The sequence below is a fragment of the Petaurus breviceps genome, unplaced genomic scaffold, assembly GCF_028583685.1.
Source record: "Petaurus breviceps papuanus isolate PSGF00001 unplaced genomic scaffold, PetGlider_PUasm1.0 90760, whole genome shotgun sequence".
Taxonomy (NCBI): domain Eukaryota; kingdom Metazoa; phylum Chordata; class Mammalia; order Diprotodontia; family Petauridae; genus Petaurus; species Petaurus breviceps.
Window position 1 is genome coordinate 9602297 of NW_027187338.1, and position 23961 is coordinate 9626257.

A 23961-nucleotide genomic window follows, 5' to 3' on the forward strand; every position below is an offset into this window, starting at 1 on the left:
CAATATGTGAATCTCACTACCAGTGGACACTGTATGAATTTGTGAGAGTTTATGGTTTATGAAGGAATGTTGTATAGTTACTATGCTCTTCCTATGTCATCTTAGAAAATGGCTGCTTTGTACTAGTTGTATCTACTTGTTGATTATCAAAGTTAGAAGAACTGGCGGGTGTCATAAGCTATATTTTTAGGAGTGTAGAACCACAGAGTGCCTCCTTTAACCTAGAGATGGTCTCTGGTCCGCTAGGGTACCCAAGCTGTGAGTACTACTATGAGGACAAGTGTTGAGGGAGAAGTTGCTTAGATTTTAATAAAGCATATGAAAGACATTAATACAATTCTCTGGAAAAGCTGGAAGAATATAAGCTAGATGATAGTACAATTTGGTGGATTTAAAACTGATGGAATGCGGCCCTGGAGTCAGGAGGACCTGAGTTCAAATCTGGCCTCAGACACTTAACACAAAAACTAGCCATGTGACTTTGGGCAAGTCACTTAACCCCAATTGCTCTCCATAAAGCAAAATAAAATAAAATAAAATGGCTGATATAGGAAGGGCAAAGGAATTAAAAAAAAACTGATGGAATGACTAGATCAAAAGAATAGTCATTAATGATTTTATGTCAATTTGGAAGGAAGTCTCCAATGGAGAGCTTCAGGATTCTGGGTTTGGCCCCAGATTCCTGGTTGTCTGACATTTTTATCAATGATTTACATAAAAGCATAAATATCTATTAAATCTTTAGCCAAAATGAAAAAAAGTCTAAATCATTAATAGAGAAATTAATATTAAAATAAAATTGAGAGGGATAGCTACCATAGGATCATAAATCTAGAGCTAGAAGGAAACCTAACACTCATTAAGTTCAGCCTTTTCACTTTATAAATGAGGAAACTGAGGCTCAGATACATGAAGTAACTTGTCTAAGGGCACATAAGTGTAGTAAGTGGAAAAACTGAAATATGAGCCAAGGTTATCTGATTCCAAATCTAGCCTTCTTTCTGCTATATTATTTAGCCTTTCTAGCACATTTGATGTCAGTCAGGATCCAAAAAGATTTTGACAGATTAGAATATTGGATGAAATTTAATAAGATTAAATTTAATAGGGATAAATGTAAAGTATTACCCATGGATTAAAAAAACCTACTTCATACTTGTAGAATGATGAGACACTTGTACGAAAAAGAACTTGGAGTTTCCGTGAACTATAATAGCAATATGTGTCGATGTTGTGAAACGGCAGCCAAAAATAATAATGAGATTTTAAACATAAAGAGGGTCATAATATCTAGGACTAGGGAAGTTACAGTTTTATCATAATCAGCCTGTCAGAACATACTTGTTCATTTTTTGTTTCTACATTTTAGGACAAGCTGGAGATTGTCTAGAAGAACCATGATGATAAAAAGACTGGAGACCATGACAATTAAGGAACAGGGGATATTTAGCTTGGAGGAGAGAAGACTTGAGACATGATAGCTATCTAAGTATTTGAAGGCCTGTTTTTCTAAAGAGGCATTAAATTTGCTATTCTGTTTGGCTTCAGAGGGAAGAACTAGGAACAATGGGTAATAGTTGAAAAGAACCAAATTTAGGAGTAAAGCAAGGATGTCCATTATTATTATTATTATTACTATATAACATGATACTAGAAATGCTAGCTGTCACGACAAGACAAGAAAAAGAAATTGAGGGAATAAGCATAGGCAAAGAGGAAACAAAACTATTACTTTTTGCAGATGATACTTAGAGAACCTTAGAGAGTGAACTAAAAAAACTAATTGAGGCAATTAACTTCAGCAAAGTTGCAGGATATAAAATAAACCCACACAAATCCTCAGTGTTTCTGTTTGTTAGCAACAAAATCTAGTAGGAGGAGATAGAAAGAAAGATTCCTTTTATAATAACTCTACATACAATATAAAATACTTGGTAGTCTACCTGCCAAGACAGACACACATAGGAACAAGATGAATGATATGAACAAAAGCCTCTTTATACAAATAAAGTCAGATCTGAATAACTGGAAAAACATTAATTGCTTATGGGTAGGCTGAGATAATATAATAAAAATGACAATACTATGGAGATTTAGTTATTCAGTGACATACTAAAAAAGCTACCAAAGAATTACTTTATAGAGCTTTAAAAAATAACAAAATTCACCTAGAACATCTAAAGGTAAAAAATATCAAGGAAATTAATGAAAAAAAAGTAAGAAGGAATGGAGTCTAGTAGTTAGAACAGATTTCAAGCTATACTACAAAGTCATAATCATCAAAACAATGATATTAGGTAAGCTATAGAGAGGTTGATCAGCAGAACAGATAAAGTATATAATATATAGAAGAAAAGGAACACAGTAACCCAATGTTTCATAAACTCAAAGATCTCAAGTATTAGATAAAACTCACTATTTGACAAAAATTGTTGGGAAAACTGGAAAGCAGTCTGGCAGAAACTAGATATAGTCCAACATCTCACACCATATATTAAGACAAGCTCCAAATGGATACATGATTTACACATAAAGGGTGACATCATAAACAAAATAGAGGAGCATGGAAGAAATTACCTGTCAGATCTATGGATAGGGGAAGAGTTCATGACAAGAGATAGAGAGGTTCACAGAAGGTAAAATGAACAATTTTGATTATATAAATGACATAATTTTTGCACAAACATAAGTCAACACAGTTAAAATTATAAAAGCAGCAAATAAGTAAAAAAAACTTTTGCAGCAAGTTTCTCTTTTAAAGATCTCATTTCTAAGATAAAAGATACATAGGGAACTGATTAAAATTTTTGAGAATAAGAGCCATTGTCCAATTAATAAATAGTCAAAAGATGTGAATAGACAGTTCTCAGAGGTAGATATTTAAGCTATCAATAGCCATATGAAAACACACTCTAAATCACTAATAGAGAAATTCCAATTAAAACAACTCAGGTATCACACTTAAAAGATTGGCAAAGTCCACAAGAGAGGAAAACGACAAATGTTGGAGGAGCTGTGGGAAAACAGGGACAAGAATTCACTGTTGGAGTTGTGAACTAGTCTAGCCATTCTGGAAATCATTTTGGAATTATGCCCCCAAAACTATTAAATTGTGTATATCCTTTAACCCAGTGATACTGCTATTAAGTCTATACTCTAAAAAGACAAGAGGAAGGAGACACTGTACAAAATTATTTATAGCAGCTCTTTTCACAGTGGCACAAAATTGGAAACTGATGGGATACCCATTAATTGGGGAATGGATGAATAGATTATGGTATATAAATGTGCTGAAATACTATGGTGCTGCAAAAACTTATGAAGGGCATAGTTTTAGAGAAACCTGAGACTTCTATAAACTGAGTGAAAACGAAGCAGAACTAGAAGAACAATTTATACAATGACAACAATATAGTAAAACCAAATAACAATGAAAGGCTTAGGAACTGTGATTAATACAATGACCAATCACAATTCCAGAGGACTCTTGACAAAGCAAGCTACACAGGTGCCTTCACATGAAGGACTCAGAGTACAGAATGAAGTCTACATATACACAAAGACACACATACATCTGTACATAATTAATCCTGGAATTTGTTTTTCTTGGCTTATACATTTGTAATGAGTTTTGTTTTTTGTTTTCTCAATGAGGGCAGGGAGAGGTAGGAAGGAAAGAATTCAGAGCTGAGAATAAAATAAAACTGAATTTTTCAAAAAGAAGAAAATTTAGGTTTGATGTAAGGAAAAACATGTGAGCTGCCACACAAAAGTGGTAGGTTCTTAATTATTAGACACGTTTAAGCAAAGGCTGGATGACCATTTGTTGGGTATCTTAGAGAGAAGATTCTTCTTCTTATAGGGGTTAAACTAGGTAGATGGTCTCTGAGATCCCTCCCAACTCTGAGATTAAATGATGCTGATATCAGAGTTGGTTCTATGCCTGAAAAAGACTTGCTTAACACACATACACACAAGTGTGTATATATATATGTACATGTATATATGTATGTATACACACATATGTACATGCATGTATATGTATACACATGACTGTGTCCCCTGGATTTAGGTTTGTTTCAGCACCTTTCTCCTCTCCACTCATTTTCATGAGAGGATGAATTTGAATTGAGAAACTAGGGGACCTCAAACTTGGGAGCCCTTGACTTTTTGCTTTCACAAAGATGATGACTAGGTATAGTTTATTTACCAGAAATTAAACATAGAGCCACATAGACTTTGTAGGCCTAAGCTAGGGAATGGTCTCTAGTGAAGACCCAAGCCCCAGTGACTAAGAAATAGAGTTCAAACAAAATAAAGAATTAAGCCTGAGGACACTAACTACCTAGTCGGGAGTGGTACTGTTCTGTGTTTCAGTGGGTTTGGAATCTTAGACAAGGAATCTTCTTCTGGAAAGTGAACTTCTTCAAGCTAAGACTGACAGGAACAGGCAGACATGGTGCCTTCATGGTGGAAAAAATAAAAGCATGGAAGAGTTTTTCCCAGGAAAGATACCTGATATTTCCTAGGTTGATGCTTGGTTAAGGCTTACTGTTTTCTAGAACAGCTGTTAATCTCAGGTCTTTAAAATAATGTAGTAGGTCTCATTTTTCCTATGAAGAAGAGACATAGGTGCTAAGGGCTCCATCTGAAGCTACAAACTAAAAGCAGAGAGAATAAGATGGCATACGCAATCTTTTTTGTTTTTCCTTTTTGGAGGGCAATTGGGGTTAAGTAACTTGCCCAAGGTTACATGGCTAGTTTTTTTTGTGTTAAATTTCTGAGGCTGGAACCGAACTCAGGTCCTTCCGACTCTGGGGCCGGCGCTTTACTCACTGCGCCACCTAGCTGCCCCTGGCATACACAATCTTGTGCCCACTGGAATTGTGCTTGGCAGTGCAGTGGGATCAGGGGAACTATGTTGAGCATCAGCAGTAAGCATTGCCCCGTGAAGACTTTGCATCTGGCAGCAACTACCTGACTGGTAGAGACTATGCACTAAGGTCAGTGGGAAGTAGGTCTGGTGATATTGCCAGATGACATTCATGGACTTGCAACTTTAGATATGTGAGTAATCATACCTTCACATACGTGCCCTGGCTGTGTGTTCCCTCCATGTATGCTCCTCCATGAGTATGCCTTGGATACATGTATTGCCTCTGTATGTGCCCCTCCAGAGTCTCCTAAGTGTGTATTTCTCTTTTCCTGTTCCTTACACATGCCCACTCTTCCCACTGATTGTGTATTTGTGTATCCCAGGCCTATGAAGAAAATATTTTATTGCTAAATGACTAATAAAGGTAAACTCATTGCCGGGAGCTTGTGAGCAACAGATTTGTGTAGACCTAGATCCTCAGAGTACCTTGAACTCTGGGTAGATGTGTCTGTGGGACCAAGAGGTGAGTTAGGTGGTGCCTCAAGGACCACATGTAATATTGTACATTATGTGTCGGCTTGTTTATGATCACTGGACTAGACTGTGAGATTCCTAAGATGAAAGAGGGGCTGATATCTAAAATTTTTCTCTACTCCCCGCCTCTAGCACTATGTACACAGCAGCTACTTAATTTCAATCCAACATTTAATACCCACTACATCAAAGGCACTGTACCAGACACTGGGAAAATGAAGACAAAAAGGAAAAACACTGCTTGTCCTCCTGGAGTTTATATTCTACTAGGGCTTGCATCTCCTACATACATCGAGAAGTAAACACTAGATAATTTGCTTAATATCTATTAAACCGAATACATACTCTCCATTGTGGAATTGTGAGTTCTCACAGGTTAGCTTTCATTCTTCCTCTCCTTCACACAGATTTATACATAGGTGTTTAACTAAATTTTAAATTAGTGTTGAGCACAACTCCTCCTTCCCTTCCCCTAATTGATCCGTGGGTGGGGGTTTCAGCCTAGGGTAAAATCCCTGCTCCATTCTTCCCGTCTCCTGCCCATCCCACCCACCTTCCCGGTGTTCCCCATCTCTGCCCATTCTGGGTTCCCTGTCCCTCAGCCTAGGGAAAAACTTCGGGGGGGGGGAATTCAAATATACACTGACCAATCACTGATTGTAGTTTCAGCTTACAAAACCTAACTATTGTAATCTCTTTAAAAACCGGCACATTGTCCATGCCAACTCACTGTCAGATCTGGGTATGTGACCCGGGCAGTCCCGCAGTAACAAAATCCACTTCCAAATTTATTCTCCTGCATCTTCTGTCTCACTCCTTTATGCTCTACATTAGGAGGCTGCCTGCTTGAGTGAGAAGTGTACGCGTTATTTATTTATAGGCCCGTCTGAACGAATATCTGTAACATAATTTGTGCTGAAGAGCCCAAGATGAAGGCTAGCCAGGTTACAGGTCGTGCATGTGAAACACTGGACAGGGAGACATGAGAGCATCACTTCACTGCATCCTGGGATTTGCAGTCCAGTCCTCGAACTTCTATCCCGAAAAGGAACGTGGAAACCACAACTCCCAGCAGCCCTCTCGCCTAGGGCAGCATCAGAGCGCATCTTCTTCGCGGGAGGCCAAGAAAGGGACAGCGACCTAGGCGAGCCGACTGGCCAGAGGACCCGCCTCCCGGAGCCCAGCGGCGCTGCGTGATTGGCTGGAGCCTCAGGATGAGGGGGAGGGAGAGGGAGCGCCAGTGGCCGGAGAGGGGCGTGCCTGCGCCTGCGGTTCGGTGGCAGCGGGGCCCGGGCCGGCTCTGAGGTGAGAGTGGGGGATGCTGCCGTGGGCCCTCTTTCTCCGGGGCTGCGGGCGGGCTGCTCTGTGGGACATCCCAGGGGCTGGGGTCGGACTCTTATCCCCGCTTGTCTCCGCGCACGTCGCTGCGCCGTGCGGTGTGGCTGGGATACGCCCCTTTCCTGCCCCCTACGGGCGGGTCCGGCCTTGGCCGAGGCTGGCACGGAGCCTGGGGATGAGGGTGAGGATGGTGCTGGGGCTGGGAAGCTAGAGGTGGGCACCGGTGCTCGTGCTGCCAGGGAACCTGGGGGCGAGACGGGCACCTGTCCATTTACTGCCGTGCCTCCCATCCTGCGCAAGACCCTTTTAGTTGTATGCAGGGTCTTTTGCACCAGGGTCTCTGCCTTGGCGAGCCTGAGTCCAGAAGCCCCCCCAGTGCCTGGCTCTGACTTTGCGAGGTCCTCTGCATCAAGAGGACCTGGCTGGCACAGCCCCATGTATAAACTGAGCCCTGTAGGTGAAGCTGATCCTGAAGCTAGTAACTGGCTTTGGTTGTGCCCCTTACCCTGATGTGCCCACTACACCTCTGCACACCACGTAAAGGGTGTGTTTGGCATCGGGGATTCCACGGATTTAGAGATGTGGGCTGCTCTCTCAGATGTCTTCACGCTCCTTACCTTACCCCTTTCCACACCAAAAGGGTAGGTTTGGTTTCTGGGCCTTTATCCTTTTATGCCACCACAGGTGGGGGCACGGAGCAGGGAGATGGTGGGCTGGGTCATAGGATAGAGGAGGATTGAACTAGAAGGTGTGTCTGTTTGCAGGGAACCAGTTTAATCCTCTCAGGCACCTAAACGTTTTACTTGAACCATTTTGGAATAATAAGTGACATTTATATATCTTTTGAGTAGTATGAGAAGTAGCCTGTCTTATGGACAGAGAGCTGACCTTGGAGCCAGGACAACCTGGGTTCAAATGTCCAATCTGACACATATGGCTGTGTGATCCTAGGCAAGGCAAAGTCAGTTAACCTCAGTGCTCTAGGCAATTCTCTCAGTACTAAGTTACAAAGAAGGTGTTGACCTGCATTCATAGAGGGAGTTTCCTTAGTGGGATTTCCTTTACATCACAAGTGCAGTCTCTATCCCCTATTTCCTTGTACAGTTTATATAATTGTTTTATCCGATTTTCACAATTCTGGGACCTTATTAGAAATTATTAGTTCCATTTTTTTTATGGGTGAAGAAACAGATTCAGAGAAGGTAAGTGATTTACTCAGGGTATAAAGCTAGTAAACATCAGGATTCCAACCAAGTAGGGCTATTTTTGTTGCATGGCAGCACACTAGGAGACCATGGGGGCCTCAGAGGAGTGGTGGGGGTAGGTAGCCTGTCATTTGACTTCAAAGATCCTTTCCAGTTCTAAAACAAACTGTCTCTACAATTTTGATAAGATAGAGTAATTTTTCTGTCACCTTTTAAAAAATCTTGACAGGGGTTACAGGCAGCTCCCTTAGCAGCAGCAGCAGCAGCAGCAGCTGTAGCTGTAGCTATAGCAGAAATGGAGATGCAGTCTTATTATACGAAGCTCTTGGGAGAGCTGAATGAGCAGCGCAAGAGGGACTTCTTCTGTGACTGTAGTATCATCGTGGAAGGACGGATCTTCAAAGCCCACAGGAACATCCTCTTTGCCAACAGTGGATACTTCCGTGCTCTGCTTATCCACTATATTCAGGACAGTGGACGGCACAGCACAGCCTCTTTGGACATTGTTACTTCTGAAGCCTTCTCTACTATCCTGGATTTCCTCTATTCAGGGAAATTGGATCTGTGTGGGGAGAATGTGATTGAGGTCATGTCGGCTGCCAGCTACCTACAGATGACAGATGTGGTGAACTTCTGCAAGACTTATATCCGCTCCTCACTTGACATCTGCCGAAAGATGGAGAAGGAAGCTGCGGCCGCTGTGGCAGCAGCCGCAGCTGCTGTGGCTGCTCACCAGGCTGACGGTGGGAGTTCTGTATCTGGCCGGGAGATGACTTCTTGTGTTCCCAAAAGCCAGTGCCCCATCTTGGTGCCATTGCCGGAAGAAAGAGAAGTTGCAGACTGCCCCCCAGACGCCCCTTGTGAGGACTGTACCACCTGTCACCCCCTGGAGCTAGTGGTGAAAGGCACCCCAGGAAGCAACTCTGTGGGTGACTTCCCTTCTCTGCCCAAAGGCACAGAGCCCAAAGTGGAGTTTGACTCTGATGAAGTGGAGGTCGAAGTCGAAGTTGGTGACCGGCTGCCGCAGTACTCAGCCCCGCTGGCCCTGGAACCCCTGGAGGGGGGTCTGCCTGGGAGCCAGGCTTTGGACCTGGCCTGTAATAATTACCACATGAAGCAGTTTTTAGAGGCCCTCTTGCGCAACAACACAACCCAGAGCAAAGAGGACGCTGCCCACTTTTCTCGAGGTTTTGAGAGTAGACCAGAGGATGCAGGAGTGGCTGTGAGCTCTATGACGGACATCCCAAGTGACTGGTATGGAGAAGATGCAGGTGAGGTCACATTTCCTTCTGAAAGTCCTTACCATCTGTACCTCTGATTTGGCATTTACACATACAAATACACACACGTATTTGTCATCATCCACAAACATTTACTGAGTCCCTGTGAGAGCCCTAGAGTCACAGGCTCAACTTCATAAACATTTATTGTGTCTGCTAAGTGCAAGGCACTGTGGTAGGTACTGGGGATACAGAGATAAAAATGAAATAGTCTTTACCCTCAAGGAGCTTAGATTCTAGTAGGTAGAAGCAACATGTGTACAGATAAGGAAACATTAGGAGTGAAAGAAGAAACAGTTCAGGATTATTAAGAGTTGGAAGGGGCCTTAAAGATCATTTAGTTCTACCCTTTCATTTGACAGATGAGGAAAGTAAATTGAGGCATAGGGAGGGGAAGTGACTTAAGGTCAGTGAGTTAGTGCTAAAGCTGGGACCAGAGGCTAAAGGTGCCAGATTGCTAGTCCTGAGCTTTTAGAACTGCACCATATTAGCTCAGTCTTCTTAAGGAGCATTTGTTTATATACCTTCCATATTATTCTTTTTTAAAAAATATATTTTTGTGGCGACTAGATGGCGCAGTGAATAGAGCACTGGCCCTGGAGTCAGGAGGACCTGAGTTCAAATTTGGCTTCAGACACTTAACACTTACTAGCTGTGTGAGCTTGGACAAGTCACTTAACCCCACTTGCCCCGCCCTCCCCCCTCCAAAAAGCAAAAAATTAAAAAACTATTTATCTCATTAAATATTTCCCAATTGCATGTAAAAAAAAACTTTTGAACAATCATTATAAAAACTTTTGAGTTCCAAATTCCCTTTCTTCCTCCCACCCTTTCCCCCTCCTCAAGAAGGGAAGCAGTTTGATACCAGTTATACACGTAAAGTCATGCAAAGCGTATTTCCATATTAACTATGTTGCAGAAGAAAACACAAAATAATAAAAATAGAGCAAAAAAAGTAAGTTTCAATCTGCATTCAGTGTTCACACATGGCATTTTTCATCATAAGCCCTTTGGAACTGTCTTGGATCATTGTCTTGGTCAGAGTAGCTAAGCCACAGTTGATCACCCTCACAGTATTGCTTTTACTATGTACAGTGTCCTCTGGGTTCTCTTTACTTCACCAGTTCATATCATGGTTTTTCTGAAACCATCTTGCTCGTCATTTCTTATAGCACGAAAGTATTCCATCATAATCATAGACCACAGCTTGTTCATCATCCATTCCCCAACTGGGGGATTTCCTTGATTTCCAATTCTTTGCCACCACCTTATTCTTGCTACCCATTGGTGCTATTGCAGTAACCTCCAAACAGGTAAGATTCTCTGTGCACTCCAGTTAATCCTTCACATGCTACCAGATGTATTTTACTTATGCACTGATCAGGTGATAAGATCATTGCATTATACATCTAAAGCCAGGAGGAATCTTAGATGTCATTTAATCCAACCCCTTCATGTTACATCAATAAATTGATCAATCAACATTTAGTAAGTGCTTACTATGTATCAGGCACTATGCTAAGCTATAAAAAGAGGCAAAAGACAGTCCTTACCTTAAAAAAAAAACTTACAATCGAATGGGGGAGACAACATGCAAACAAATATATACAAAGCAAACTATATATAGGATAAATAGGAAATAATACATAGAGGCAAGGTGCTAGAACTAAGTGAGGTTAGAAAAGGCTTCCTGTAAAATGTGGAATTTTTGTTGGGACTTAAAGTCAGTAGTTGGAGTGGAGGAAGAAGAACATTTCAGCTAGAGAATATACCTGGAGGCAATAGATGGATTGCCTTGTTCATGGAATAGGCAGGAGGCCAATGTCACCAGATCAAAGAGAATGTTTCAGGGTATAACATGTAAGATGACTAGAAAGGCATGAGAGGGCTGGATTATAAAGAGCTTTGAATGCCAAACAGAGCACTTTGTATTTGATCCTGGAGGCAATGCAAAGCCACTGAAGTTTATTGAGTGGTGTGTGTGTGTGTGTGTGTGTGTGTGTGTGTGTGTGTGTGTGTGTGTTTGAGAGAGAGAGATTGAGAGAGATTATTGCACCTGCACTTTAGGAAAATCACTTTAGTGACTGAATGGAGGAGGATGGATTGGAATGGGGAGAGACTAGAGGCAGGTAGACCTAGCAGCAGGTGGTGATGAGGGCATGCACTAGAGGGGTGGCTATGTCAGAGGAGAGAAGGGGTATTTCAGAGATGTTGCAGAGATGAAATTGATAGGACTTGGCAACAGCTTGAATATGGGGGGTTTAAGAGAATAAGGAGTCCAGGATGACTTCTAGGTTGTGAGCCTTAGTGACTGAGAAGATGGTATTGCCTTCTACAGTAATAGGAAAATTGGGGAAGGGGTTTGGGGGAAAGATAATAAATTTCATTTTGTACATGTTGAATTTAAGATGTTGTAGCAGCAAGCACCCCAGCGTCCCTAGGGTGGCTGCTCACACAGGTTCTTGGATCTGCTTTGATAAAGGAAAGCAACTCAAAATGGGTTAACAAGCTTACTTTAATCAGTCAGACATATATCGTTTACCTTGTTCAGGGGAAAAAGGTCAGCACCCTGAACTTCAAAGTATACAGGCAGAATTATCAAGACAGAAACAGATCAAGTAGACAGCTTTCCAAACTGTCCAGCCATTACATCCATACCCAATCAACATCTGGGTTTCAACATCTGGGTTTTTCAAAGGGGGGGGAGGGGGGGCCCCCTCTGGACAATGGCTTCCCAGAATCCATATCAAATCACAGAACACTTCTCAAAGTGAGCCCCAAAACAAAGCCTCACATCAGGGCTTATATAGCCTTCTCCTGGCTCAGAGAATGTAACAACCTTATTGACCCACTGGCCAATCAAGAAGTATCTACTGAAAAACAAGCCTCCCACCCCAGGCTCTAGGTGCACTTTAGCCTAGGGGCAGGGAAGATCTTTAAAATTTACATTCCCATTACAGATGTCTGAAAGGCAGTTGGAAATGCAAGATTAGATGTCAGCAGAAAGGTGGGGGCAGGATAGGTAGATTTGAGAATCATCAGTATAGACATGGTAGTTAAATCCAAAAAATATGGAATGCTTCACAAATATGCATGGCATAACTTGGTGTTTGATAAATTAGAAAACATAAATTACCTAGGGAAAAACTTCCTGTTTGTTAAAAACTGTTGAGAAAACTGGAAAGCATTCTACAGAAATTGAGCTTTGATCAACATTTTATACTGCATTGTACAATACATTCTAAATGGATACGTGACCTTAATATTGAAGATCATAGTATAAAAAAATTAAAAGACAAACAGATCATCTACCTCTCACAGCTGTGGGTAGGAGATATGTTCTTAACCAAACAAGAGATAGAGGCAATTACAAATGATAAAATTGTAACTTTAGGGACGGCCAGGTAGCACAGTGAGTAAGAGCACCGGCCCCAGAGTTGGGATGACCTGGGATTAAATCCGGGCTCAGACACTTAACATTCACCCAGAAACACCTGGCCGTGTAACCTTGAGCAAGTTACTTAACCCCAATTGCTTAGGGGTAGCCAGGTGGTGCAGTGAGTAAGACCACCAGCCCCAGAGTCAAGATGACCTGGGATTGAATCCAGGCTCAGATACTTAGCACCACATGCAGAAATAACTGGCCATGTAACCTTGAGCAAGTTACTTAACCTCAATTGCTTAGGGGTAGCCAGGTGGTGCAGTGAGTAAGAGCACTGGCCCCAGAGTTGGGATGACCTGGGATCGAATCCGGGCTCAGATACTTAGCACCACACCCAGAAATAACTGGCCGTGTAATGTTGAGCAAGTTACTTAACCCCAATTGCTTTAAAAAGAAAAATAAAACAAAATGATAACTTTGATTATTTGAAACTGAAAAGCTTCTGCAAAGACAAAATTAATTCATTCAGGTTAAGAAGGGAAGTGGTCAAATGGAAAAAAATCTATATCAAATTTCTCTGATAAGGGTTTGTTGTCTGAGATATGTAAACAATGAATAACCTTACAAACACACAGACACATATGACTAATAGCAATTCTCCAATAGATAAATGGTCAAAGGATATGAAAAGTTTTCAAAAGAAGAACTTCAAAGAATTCACAACCACATGAAAAAAATTCTCCCAGTCACTAATGATAAAAAAAATTCAAATCAAAACAATGCTAAGGTTTAACTGCACACCCAGCAAATGGGCAAAAATGGCAGTAAATGTCGACAGTCAATGTTGGAGTGGTTGTAGAAAGATAAATGCACTAATGCATTGTTGGTGGAGCTGTGAAATGGTACAACCATTTTGGAAAGCAATTTTAATTATGCAAATAAAGTGATTAAAATGAAAAACAAAAAGACCCTGTTGTGGCTCTCTAGCATTCATAGGCTTATAGATTTAGGACTAGAAGGGACCACAGGACCTTAGACAGGACATCTAGCCTGACCCCCTCATTTTACAGATGACAAAACAGAGGTCCAAAGTGGTTAGTTGATTTGCTCAAGGTCATGCATGTAGTAAGTAACAGAAGCAAGATTTGAACTTATGTCCTCTGATTTGAAAGCCAATGTTCTCTTCACTCTGCTATGTGCTATCCTATTTCTCTGTACCTACCTCATGTTATTTTCCTCTGTGTATCTTACAGCCCAGCCAAACCGCACTACTTTTTCATGTCTGTCCCTCTCTGTGCTTTCCTGGCTCTGTGCCTTTGCTCATGTGATTTCCTGTATTTAAGATGTCCTCCTGTTGTCCATTACTCTCTGAAATCCTTTCTGTCTTTTAAAGCCCAGCTCAGATTCTTGCACTTCAATGAAGCTTCTATTGATCTCTTCCATCCCCAGCTCTGCTGATTAATAGTGACTTTTCCCTCCTCAGAACTCACATGATACTTTATACATATCCTCAGGGGTTGGTCCTTAATTTGTGTGTTTTCCACTAAAGTTCTTCTCTGAGGATTCACTGAGGCATGGAGGTGATCCCTGGATTAACAATGACTGTGCTAACCAAAGCACAAGCTCTGGCTGGCTCCATCTTCAAAACTTTGAAGGCTTTGGTTAGGGATTGGATCATGGGCTGTAGCTTAGTTATTTGAGAGCCAGCCTAGTTAATGTGACAACAGCTCATCCCCACACAGCCTCCAGGTAAAGGTCTTTTCAACCATGGCCTATCCACCAAGGTCTGGAGGGATTGTAATAAATAATAGCGCAAAGAATACCCATACCAGTGAAATCACAGATCCCCCAAGTATCTCTGAGGTATCTGTGATGTATCAGATTCTCCATTAGACTGTGAGATCCATGAAGGCAAGGACTGTGCCTTATCAGAACTTTGTACTTTCCCTAAGGTCTACATGGAATGCTTCACACAGCGATTGCTACATAAATGTTTACTGAATTGAATTATTGAGTCAGCATGGCACTCTTTTCACGTGCTCAGGTCTTGTCACTACAGCTAGTTTATGCCCTCCATAAGAGCAGGGACTGTGTTGCTTAGGAGGCAACAGTAAAAGGTGGTTGGTTGGTTGATGGTCCTCCCCACTTGAGGGAATGTTTGAACTCTGCTATTTGGCTTTAAGCTCATAACTTATGTCATTTAGTGGGGTTGCAGACATTTCTGCTGTGATATTTGTAAAGTTTGTCAGATAATTTCCTGTGAGTACAAGAGAGATGGGTGAGCACTGCCTGCTTATCATTAGAGGTGTGGTTAAAGAGTCGCAGAAAACTTCGGGTTAGAAGAGACCCTTGCAGGGGTGGCTAGGTGGCACAGTGAATAGAGCACCAGCCCTGGAGTCAGGAGGACCTGAGTTCAAATTCCGCCTCAGACACTTAATACAAAAACTAGCCGAGTGACCTTAGGCAAGTCACTTAACCCCAATTGCTCTCCAAAAAAAAAAGAGACCCTTGGCATCATCTAGTCCAGAATTGTTATTTTTTATGGATAGGGAGAATAAGATTCAGAGAAGGGAAGGTACTTTTTCAAGGTCACCCTCCACGTTAGCAATGGCATTAGGATTTGAACACAGGTCTCTTTGACTGCTAGTCTGATGTTCCTTCCATTGTACCAGGCTGGATTTGATCCAGCACTGAGTCATTTGAATAGTGAAGACTCCCTTTGGCCTTACAACCTTTAGGCCAAGAAATAAATGAAACCCATTTCTGAGTCAGTGAAGACAGTGTAGAGAAGGTACACTACATAGGAGGGTTTATTTATTATGGCCCTAAGTAAAGAGGCAGCCTGGCACAGTGGCTATAGAATTAGCTTTGAAGCCAGGAACATCTGGATTCAGGTCCTGCCTTAAGTCCTGTATCACTTAACCTTTTAGTACTCTAGAAAACTGTACATGGCCATAAGTTGCAGAAAAGCTGCCAACCTGTATTGATAGAAGGAATTTCCTCCCTCAGGAGTTTCCAATCCTGATGAAATCACAAGTCTAGTTCCTAGTTCCTGTTGAAGAAAAATGCCATGCTATTGATCAAAGCTGGACCTAGCATTCTAAAGCTAGGAGGAGCTCTAGTGATGATTTAGTCTAATGATTCATGGAACCTCAAAGTCCAGGTATGGATTTTAAGGGGAGGGGAGTGGTCTCTGAATTTAGATGAGAAAAATTCACATCTTTATTTCATGATCATTGATTTCCTTTGTCATTCCATCTTTTTTTCTTTTCTTTTCTTTTTTAACATTTAAAAAGATGATTCTGAGGAGTACATAGGCTTTACCCGACTGCCAAAGGGATCCATAACAAAAAAATTTAGAACCCCTGATTTTAGTCCAACCTTTTTATTTTGCAGATGAGGAAACTGAGGTCTAGAGAAGAATCCTTAACTTAGCTAAGGTGCCACTATTAGTAAGTGGCAAAACCAGCATTTGAACCCTTAAGCCCTCTTTCTACTCCCTCCTCCATGTTTGCAGCTTCAACCCTGATCTTGGCCATCAGTGAGCCTGGAGTCACCAGAAACCTTGGGGCATCAGGAAGGAAGTAACTGTGCTCAGCAGATAGAATGTGTGAATTTGCCCAGCTGGCCATCTGTCATCATTTTTAAAAAGCCAAGGCAGTCGAACCAGGGGACTAAAAGTGACAGCCACAGCCATATCCTGAAGCCTACACTAGCTCTTCTCTGTGATGACATGTGGGCAGCAGATCCAAGCAGGGAGATTCACAGATCAGCTCTATGTTCAAGGCTGGTCCAGAATCATTGGAGAAGGAGAGAATGCATTGTCCCTCGAGGGCAAAAGGTGCCAGGCTAGATGGTTTGTATTTGTGTTGCCTTTGCTAAGGACCTTCCCTAGCACATGGTTAGTGCTTAATAAATGCTTCATCCTTCTCTCTAGCTCTGTGATCATGTCACTTAACCTTATTTTAGCATCAGTTTCCTTATCTATAAAATGGGGATAATACTGGTGCTGACCTCATAGGATTATTGTGAGGATTAAGTGAGATAACCTATGTAAAGCACTGTGCAAACTTTAAAATGATATATAAATGTTAGTTTTCAGTAAGTGCTCAAGGCAGGTCTTCTGGTTATCGGTCCAGTATCCTTTCTACCGTACCACAGTCCCTCTCATGACTGAGGGTTTCTGGTATGTGGCCCAAGGGAAAGAACCTTGAACCATTTGGCTCCTAGTTCTTGCTCTATCACGAATTTGCTCTGTGACCCTGCGGAAGTAGTCAACATAAGGTATTCTAGACTAAATTGACAACTGTGATTTTTTTATGTCACTGAACCCATGTGGCATTAATCTAAGAATTCTGAAGGAACTCAAAGGGCAGATTTGGGCTAGGTCAGTGAAAATAGATAGCTTTACATTACTTTCATTGTAAAACAACCAAAAGGTTGGGTCAGCCAACAGCTAGGGATACAGGGGAGAAACGCTGACTTGGAATGAAGATAGCTGACTTTATAAAAAGGTGGTATCTGAAAATGGGATTCAGACTTCTGGGCTATGGCTTAAATTCTAAGAATGACAGACTCCTGGCCCCCGGTAGAATACACCTAACAAAGGATGATAAGATTGTACTTGCCTGAAGTCTTGCAAATCTAATCAAAAGCTCTTTAAAACCAGGGGAAGGAGAAAACTGTTTGTGTTTATCTACCAAGCTAGAGAGTAACTACAGTGAAGGAATACAAATAACAGTTGAGACATCCAGAAGTTAACAGCATAAAAAAACCAGAGAAAGGAGTCAGTAATAAAAACCATGGGTTCCTATGTATAGACAGCAATGTTCAAACTTTGACCAATGAGTAAGAGGAGCTAAAGCTTATGATGTGGGGAACCAAATTTAACCTCAAAGATACTGCTGATTAGTGTGGTTAAATCCATTTTTGGATTAAACTCTAGATGGGCACACCTGATTCAGAAGACAGGATAGGCTTTGCAGATGCTGCAGTTAGAAGACAAATTTTGTTTGGCGCACTGGACACTGACTCACACTACCATTGCCCCGGTCAGTGTTCCCAGTCCAGTCATCCAAGTCCACGGCCAGCCTCATTGTGTACTTAACCTTCCGAGCTAATAATGAGCCCCTGGGCTGAGTCACTTTCCAGCTCTTTGCAGATAAGTTTCTAAAGATGGGAAGTTTTCATGCTCTGAGCACTGAAGAAAAGGAATTTTGTTACAAGGGATTCTGCTTTTCCTGAAACACACTCACTAGTCCTGACACCTTGTTCATGAAAAATGCTGGGCCCTTGGGCAGCTAGGTGGCGCAGTGAATAGAGCACCAGCCCTGAAATCGGGAGGACCTGAGTTCAAATATGGCCTCAGACACTTGACACACTAGCCATGTGACTTTGGGCAAGTTACTTAATCCCAATTGCCCTCCAAAAAAAAAAAAGAAAAGAAAATGCTGGGCCCAACACAAATTGCTCCCATTTGTGGAAGGTATGGAGTACTTTGGATCTTAGGATGGCAAGACCAGCAAGAAGACCATCATTGCTAATAGTGGACAAATGTCATAAATTTTTAAGTTTTGTCTTAACTGTCAAACTATGCTTTTCCTGTACTTAGGGAAAGCACCTCTTCCCCCCATTCCCATTTGCTCTCAAACCCAACAATCCTTATGCTCTTGCTATAAATCTCTTTGGATTCCATTTCCCTCTTCTTTCTACAAATCTGTTTAGACTACAAGTTCATGTTATGATTTTTTTTTTTTTTTGCTTTTTGGAGGGGCAATTGGGGTTAAGTGACTTGCCCAAAGTCACACAGCTAGTTAAATGTCTGAGGCCGGATTTGAACTCAGGTCCTCCTGACTCCAGGGCCAGTGCTCTATTCACTGCACCACCAAGCCACTTCATCATCATGTTATGATTATGAAATAAAAACCACACTATTAAAAATCTTAAAGAAACAGGATAGGTAGAAGAGGTGGGCTAGCATTACATAGTAAGAAGTTGTACTCAAATGAGAAAATCTAGGAATCTGGGGGAGGAACCCATTTGAGTAAAGCCCAAAGAAGGGAAAACAGAAGTAATTTTGTCTTTGGAGTATACTACAGACTAGTCAGCCAGTAAGCATTTATTAAGCAAATTAATGTACCACTTATGCGTTAATCAACTGGAATTCCCTTATTTGATCACAATCTTTTGGCATTACATCTCTTCCTCTGCCTTACCAAGCCCTGTTCTTCATCTACATCATTGCCTCCAATTCCTTGACCCTTCAAGTCTTTTCAGTTAGCCACCCTGCCCCCCAGACACATTAGCTACACTCTCCTTTCTCCACTTGACCCCTTGATGGACCAGTTCTCTTCTTCAGTTCTTGACCCCTTATCATATAATAGTGTCCTGCTAAACCCCTGCCTTGGATCACTCCTGTCATCTGAGGCTACCTTTGGCTATACACCTGCTGTTGTACAAAGATGAGAAAATTCTGAAACCCTGCTGACTGGGTCCACTACAAATTTGTTATATAACTTCAACTGGGCCCTCACTGCTGCCAGGCAATCCTTTTATAACTCCCTAATAAACTCACTATGCCATCCATTCTCCATGGCAGTTCCTCCAAACCTTTTCATTCCTTCTCAAACCTCCCACAGTTCACCTACTCCCACCTTCTTAGCTGAGAGCCTTGTCTTATATTTTACTTAAAAAAAAACAAACCAGAGGCTATTTGCCATGAATTCCCTCCTTATCTCATATCATTCAGATGCCTTCTGCCACTGTCTTCTCCTTTACTTCTCCCACGATAAAGTGGTTCTTCTCCTTGCCAAGGCAAACCCGCCTCTCTGCACAAGTAATTCCATTCCATCCATCTTCTCCAGCTGATTGCCTCCTGTATTGTCTCTACTCTTTCACTTATCTTCAATCTCTCCCTGTCTACTGGTTGATTCCCTGCTGCCTGCAGACTTGCACATGTCTCCTCCCTCGTCAAAAAACCCTCACTTGAACCGTCCATCCCCACTAGCTATTTTTCCATATCTCTCCTCCCTTTTGTGGCTAAAACCCTTGAGAAGGTTGTCTACAAAAGGTGCCTCCACTTCGTTTCCTCTCACTCTTCTTAAGTCTCTGAAACTGCTCATTCCAAAGTTAACAATGATCTTTACATTGCCCATTCTGGTGGCCATTTCTCTCTCCTTATCTCTCTTGACCTCTGACACTGTTGATTACCCTTGTCTTCCTGATGCCCTCTTCACTCTAGGTTTTTAGAACATTGCTGTCTTCTGCTTTTCATCCTGCCTGTCTGACCCTCCTGTTCCTTTTGCTGGACCTTCATTTAGACCATTTGTGATAACTGTGGTTGTCCTCCAGGGCTATGTCCTGGGCCCTCTCCTCTTCTCTCTCTAGATTGTTTCTCTTGGATCAGTTCCTATGGATACAAGTGACCATCTCTAAACTGACGATCCTCAGATCTACTTGTCCAGCCCTAACCTCTCTGTTGATCCCCAGTCTTACATCTCCAGCTGCCTGTTAGACATCCCAAATTAGATGTTTGACATCATAAACTCAATATGTCTAAAACTGAACTCATCATCTTTCCTTCTTTTTTCTTAATTTAATTTTCAATTATAAATTCTCTCCTCCTACCCATTGAGAAGGCAATAAAAACAAAGCCCATTACAAATATGAAGTCATGTAAAATAAATTCTTGCATTAGCCATGCCTCACCCTGCAAGAAAAAAGGAAAAAAATATGCTTCGATCTGTGCAATGAGTCTGTCCATCAGCTCTCTGTAAGTGGGTAGAGCATGTTTCACTAGAATTGTGGTTGAGCATTGTGTTAATCAGCTACTAAGTCTGGAACTCATCTTTCCCCTCCAAATCCTTCCCTCTTTCAAACTACTCTATTGTTGAGGGTGCCAGCATCCTCCCAGTGACCCAGGAATCATCCTGGACTCCTCACAATCTTCCACCCCTCACCTCATATCTAATCTGTTTCCAAGACCTGTCGATTTCGTCTTTGGAACGTCTTTCAAATATACTCACTTTCCACCCTTGATACTGCTGCCTCCTTGGTTCAGGTCTTCATCGCTTCACACCTAGATTACTGAAGTACCCTGCTGGGGGGGGGGTCTTGCCTGTCTCACGTCTCTCCCCACTCAGTCCACTCAGTTATCAAAGTGATTTTCCTAAGATTCAAGTCTGACTATGTCACCCTCCTACTTGACAAACTCTAGTGACTCCCTATCACCTCCAGGATCAAATATAAAATCCTTTGGCATTCAAAGCTTTTTAGAACCAACCCTCCCCCCACCCATTTCCCATAGTTTTTATACCTTATACCATGCCCTTCCCCCACCCCACCCCCACAAGCATTCTGCCATTCAGTGACATTGGACTCCTTGCTGTTCCTCAAACAAGACTCTCCATTTTTCACTGGCTGTTCTCCATGTCTGAAATGCTTTCCCTCCTCATCTCTGTCTACTGGCTTCCTTCAGCTTCTTCACATTCCAGCTAAAATCCCACCTTCTGCAAAAATCCTTTCCCAATCTCTTAATTCCAGCACCTTCCCTCTGCTGAGTATTTCTTATTTATCCTGTATATAGCTTGCTTGTACCTAATTTTTTACATGTTGTCTCCCTCATTATATTTTTAATTCTTTGGGGGCAAGGACTGCACTTTGCCTCTCTTTTTAGCCCTAGTGCTCAGCATAGTGCCTACCACATAATAGATGTCAATAAACATTAAACACCTACTACCATTCACACCCTCCTGAAGCAATCTGTTCCACTTTTACAAAGCTCTAGTTGTTAGGAATTTTTACCTTATATCAAACCTCACCCATTGCTGCTAGTTCTGTCCTTTGTAGCCAAGTAGAACAAGTTTTTTTTTTTTTTTTGCTTTTTGGAGGGTAATTGGGGTTAAGTAACTTGCCCAAGGTCACACGGCTAGTTTTTTTTGGTGTGTGTGTTAAGTGTCTGAGGCTGGATCCGAACTCAGGTCCTTCTGACTCTGGGGCCTGCGCTCTACTCACTGCGCCACCTAGCTGCCCCAAGTAGAACAAGTTTAATCCATTTTCTAAGTGAGATCTTGTCAAATAAATAAAGACACTTCTCACTTCCCCTCTAAGTCTTCTCAGTCAGCCAATCAACATTTATTAAGTACCTACTATGAGAACCAAGAAAGAGTAGTGTCCTGAAAACCTAAGGAGAAGGTGTTAGGAAGAGGGTGAATATTAGTGTCAGAGGTTGCAAGTCAAAGAAGGGTGAGGACAGAAAAAGGGTAATTTAAAGATCATTGTTAATGTTAGAGAGAGTAATTTCAGTTAAATAGGCCATAGAGAGTTAAGAAGGGTGGAAGGAAAGGAAGCAGAGCCTTCTCAAGGGCTTTAGCCGCAAAAGAGAGGAGAGATATGGGACAATAGTTAATGGGGATGGATGGTTCAAGTGAGGGTTTTTTTGAGGAGGGAGGAGACTTGCACATGTTTGTAGGCAGTAGGGAATCAACCAATAGACAGGAAGAGATTGAAGATAAGTGAAAGAGTGGAGACAATAGAGGGGGAAATCTGCTGGAGAAGATGGGATGGAATGGGATTGTGCATATAGACAAGTTTGCCTTGGCAAGGAGAAGGGCCACCTCATCATGTGAGGGCATTGAAGGAGAAGGCAGCGGCAGGAGGTATCAGGGTGTTGGGGGTGATGCAAGCTGAGGAAGAAGGGGTGATAAGAATGTTATTATAGTAATGAAGAGGGCACTCTCAGCAAATGGCCATCATTTTTTCAGTGAAACATGATGAAAGGTTCTCAGCTGAGAGTGGGAAGGGAGAGCCATGGGAGGTTGGGGGGAGATAAAAAAAATGTTTGGAAAAACTTCTGTGGAGAGTGGGAGATCCAGTTAATTAGGAAGATGGAAAAAGACTGTCTTGCTGCAGTGAGGCCCAGTTGATAGAGCCTTCATCACAGTCATGCCAGGGGTACTTCCCTCTTGTCATTGTCCCCCAGTGTGATGCCCAGAGCTGACCACAGTCCTCCAGAGGTCATGTGACCTGAGCCAAGCCCAGCAGAGCTGAGCAGAACTCCCACCTCCCACTCAAGACCTCAGATGCCCTTTTGTGTAGCAGAGGTTGAGCTAGCTTTTTGAACTTTCATTTCATCCTGCAGACTAGTAATGAATCTGTAGTTCATTAGAACTCTTACATCTTGTTCAGATGAGCTGCTATTTGGTCATGCTCTCCAGCTTTTAACCCGTGAAGCTTTTTTTTTAATAACACAAATATATTATATCTATCTATCTATAGATATCTGTATCTATAAAGTTTTGCCTTATTTACTTCCCGACCCATTAAGATCTTTTTAGATCCTAATTCTTGTATCTAATGTGTAGTCAGAGATTATGACGTATACACAGATAACTATAATATACAGGAATTTAGTTGGGACCATGGTACATTGGAGAGAGAAATAAATGTGGTGTCGGAAGATATGCCTGAATTCCAGTTCTTTCACGTGCTATCTTTGTGTCCTTCCTCATCTACAAAATAAGGGAGTTAGACTAGATAATGTCAACTCTAAAATCATATGTTTCTCAGTATATTAAAAATGTAAAACTAATTGCTATAATGGGGTCCAAGGTAGAAAAGGCCATAGTTCATATCTCTATATCACTTCAAGGTTTGCATTTTCCTTACCACAATCTTTGGAGGTTAATTATTATAAGTACTATTATCTCATGTTACTTATGAGGAAACTGAGGCCTAGGGAGATTGAATGACTTGCCTATAGTAACACAGCCAGTCTGTGCAGAGGCTAGTTTTGAACCCAGGTCTTCCCGATTCAGTCTAGTGCTTTTCCTACTAGACCACCCCAGGACTAGGTATTCTGACATTGCCACATCCACATCTGTTCTCAAGCTGATCAGGAAACAGTATAGTAAAGTGATGTTCCCTGTTGAATTTATAGAAATTGTAGAAAATGGTATATTCTTTAAGTAAATTAGGTTTACATAGAGGTGTATGCTAGAGAGCATATGGTCTGGCCACAGTAGTCTTCCTGCTGTTCCTGCCTCATGGTACTTCATCTCTCATATCCATGCCTTTGCATTGCCATCCCCTCGTGCCTGGAAAGCCCTCCCTCCTCACTTCTACCTCCTCTAATCCCTTCTTTTAAAGACTCAACTTGAGCACTGCTTTCTACCTGCTGCCTTTCCCAGTCTTCCCAACTGCTAAGGTCCTGTCCTCAAACTACCCTGGATTTATTCTCTCTCCTCTCTCTCCCTCTCTCTCTCTCTGTCTCTCTCTCCCTCTCTCCTCTTTCTCTCTCCTCTCTCTCTTTCCTCTCTCTCTATCTCTTTCTCTTCTCTCTCTGTCTCT

General features: G+C 42.0%; 2 protein-coding genes across 2 annotated transcripts in view; one reads left to right on the plus strand and one right to left on the minus strand.

The window, feature by feature from the left end:
• BSDC1 (BSD domain containing 1) overlaps window positions 1–23961 on the minus strand; it is a 215875-nt gene that overhangs the window by 52896 nt on the left and 139018 nt on the right. The gene's annotated exons all lie outside the window — the stretch shown is intronic.
• ZBTB8B (zinc finger and BTB domain containing 8B) overlaps window positions 8248–23961 on the plus strand; it is a 27314-nt gene continuing 11600 nt past the window's right edge. Inside the window, exon 1 of the mRNA XM_069068105.1 lies at window positions 8248–9224. Coding sequence (XP_068924206.1) covers window positions 8249–9224 — 976 coding nt within the window. The 5' untranslated portion in view covers window position 8248. The remainder of the gene's footprint in view (window positions 9225–23961) is intronic.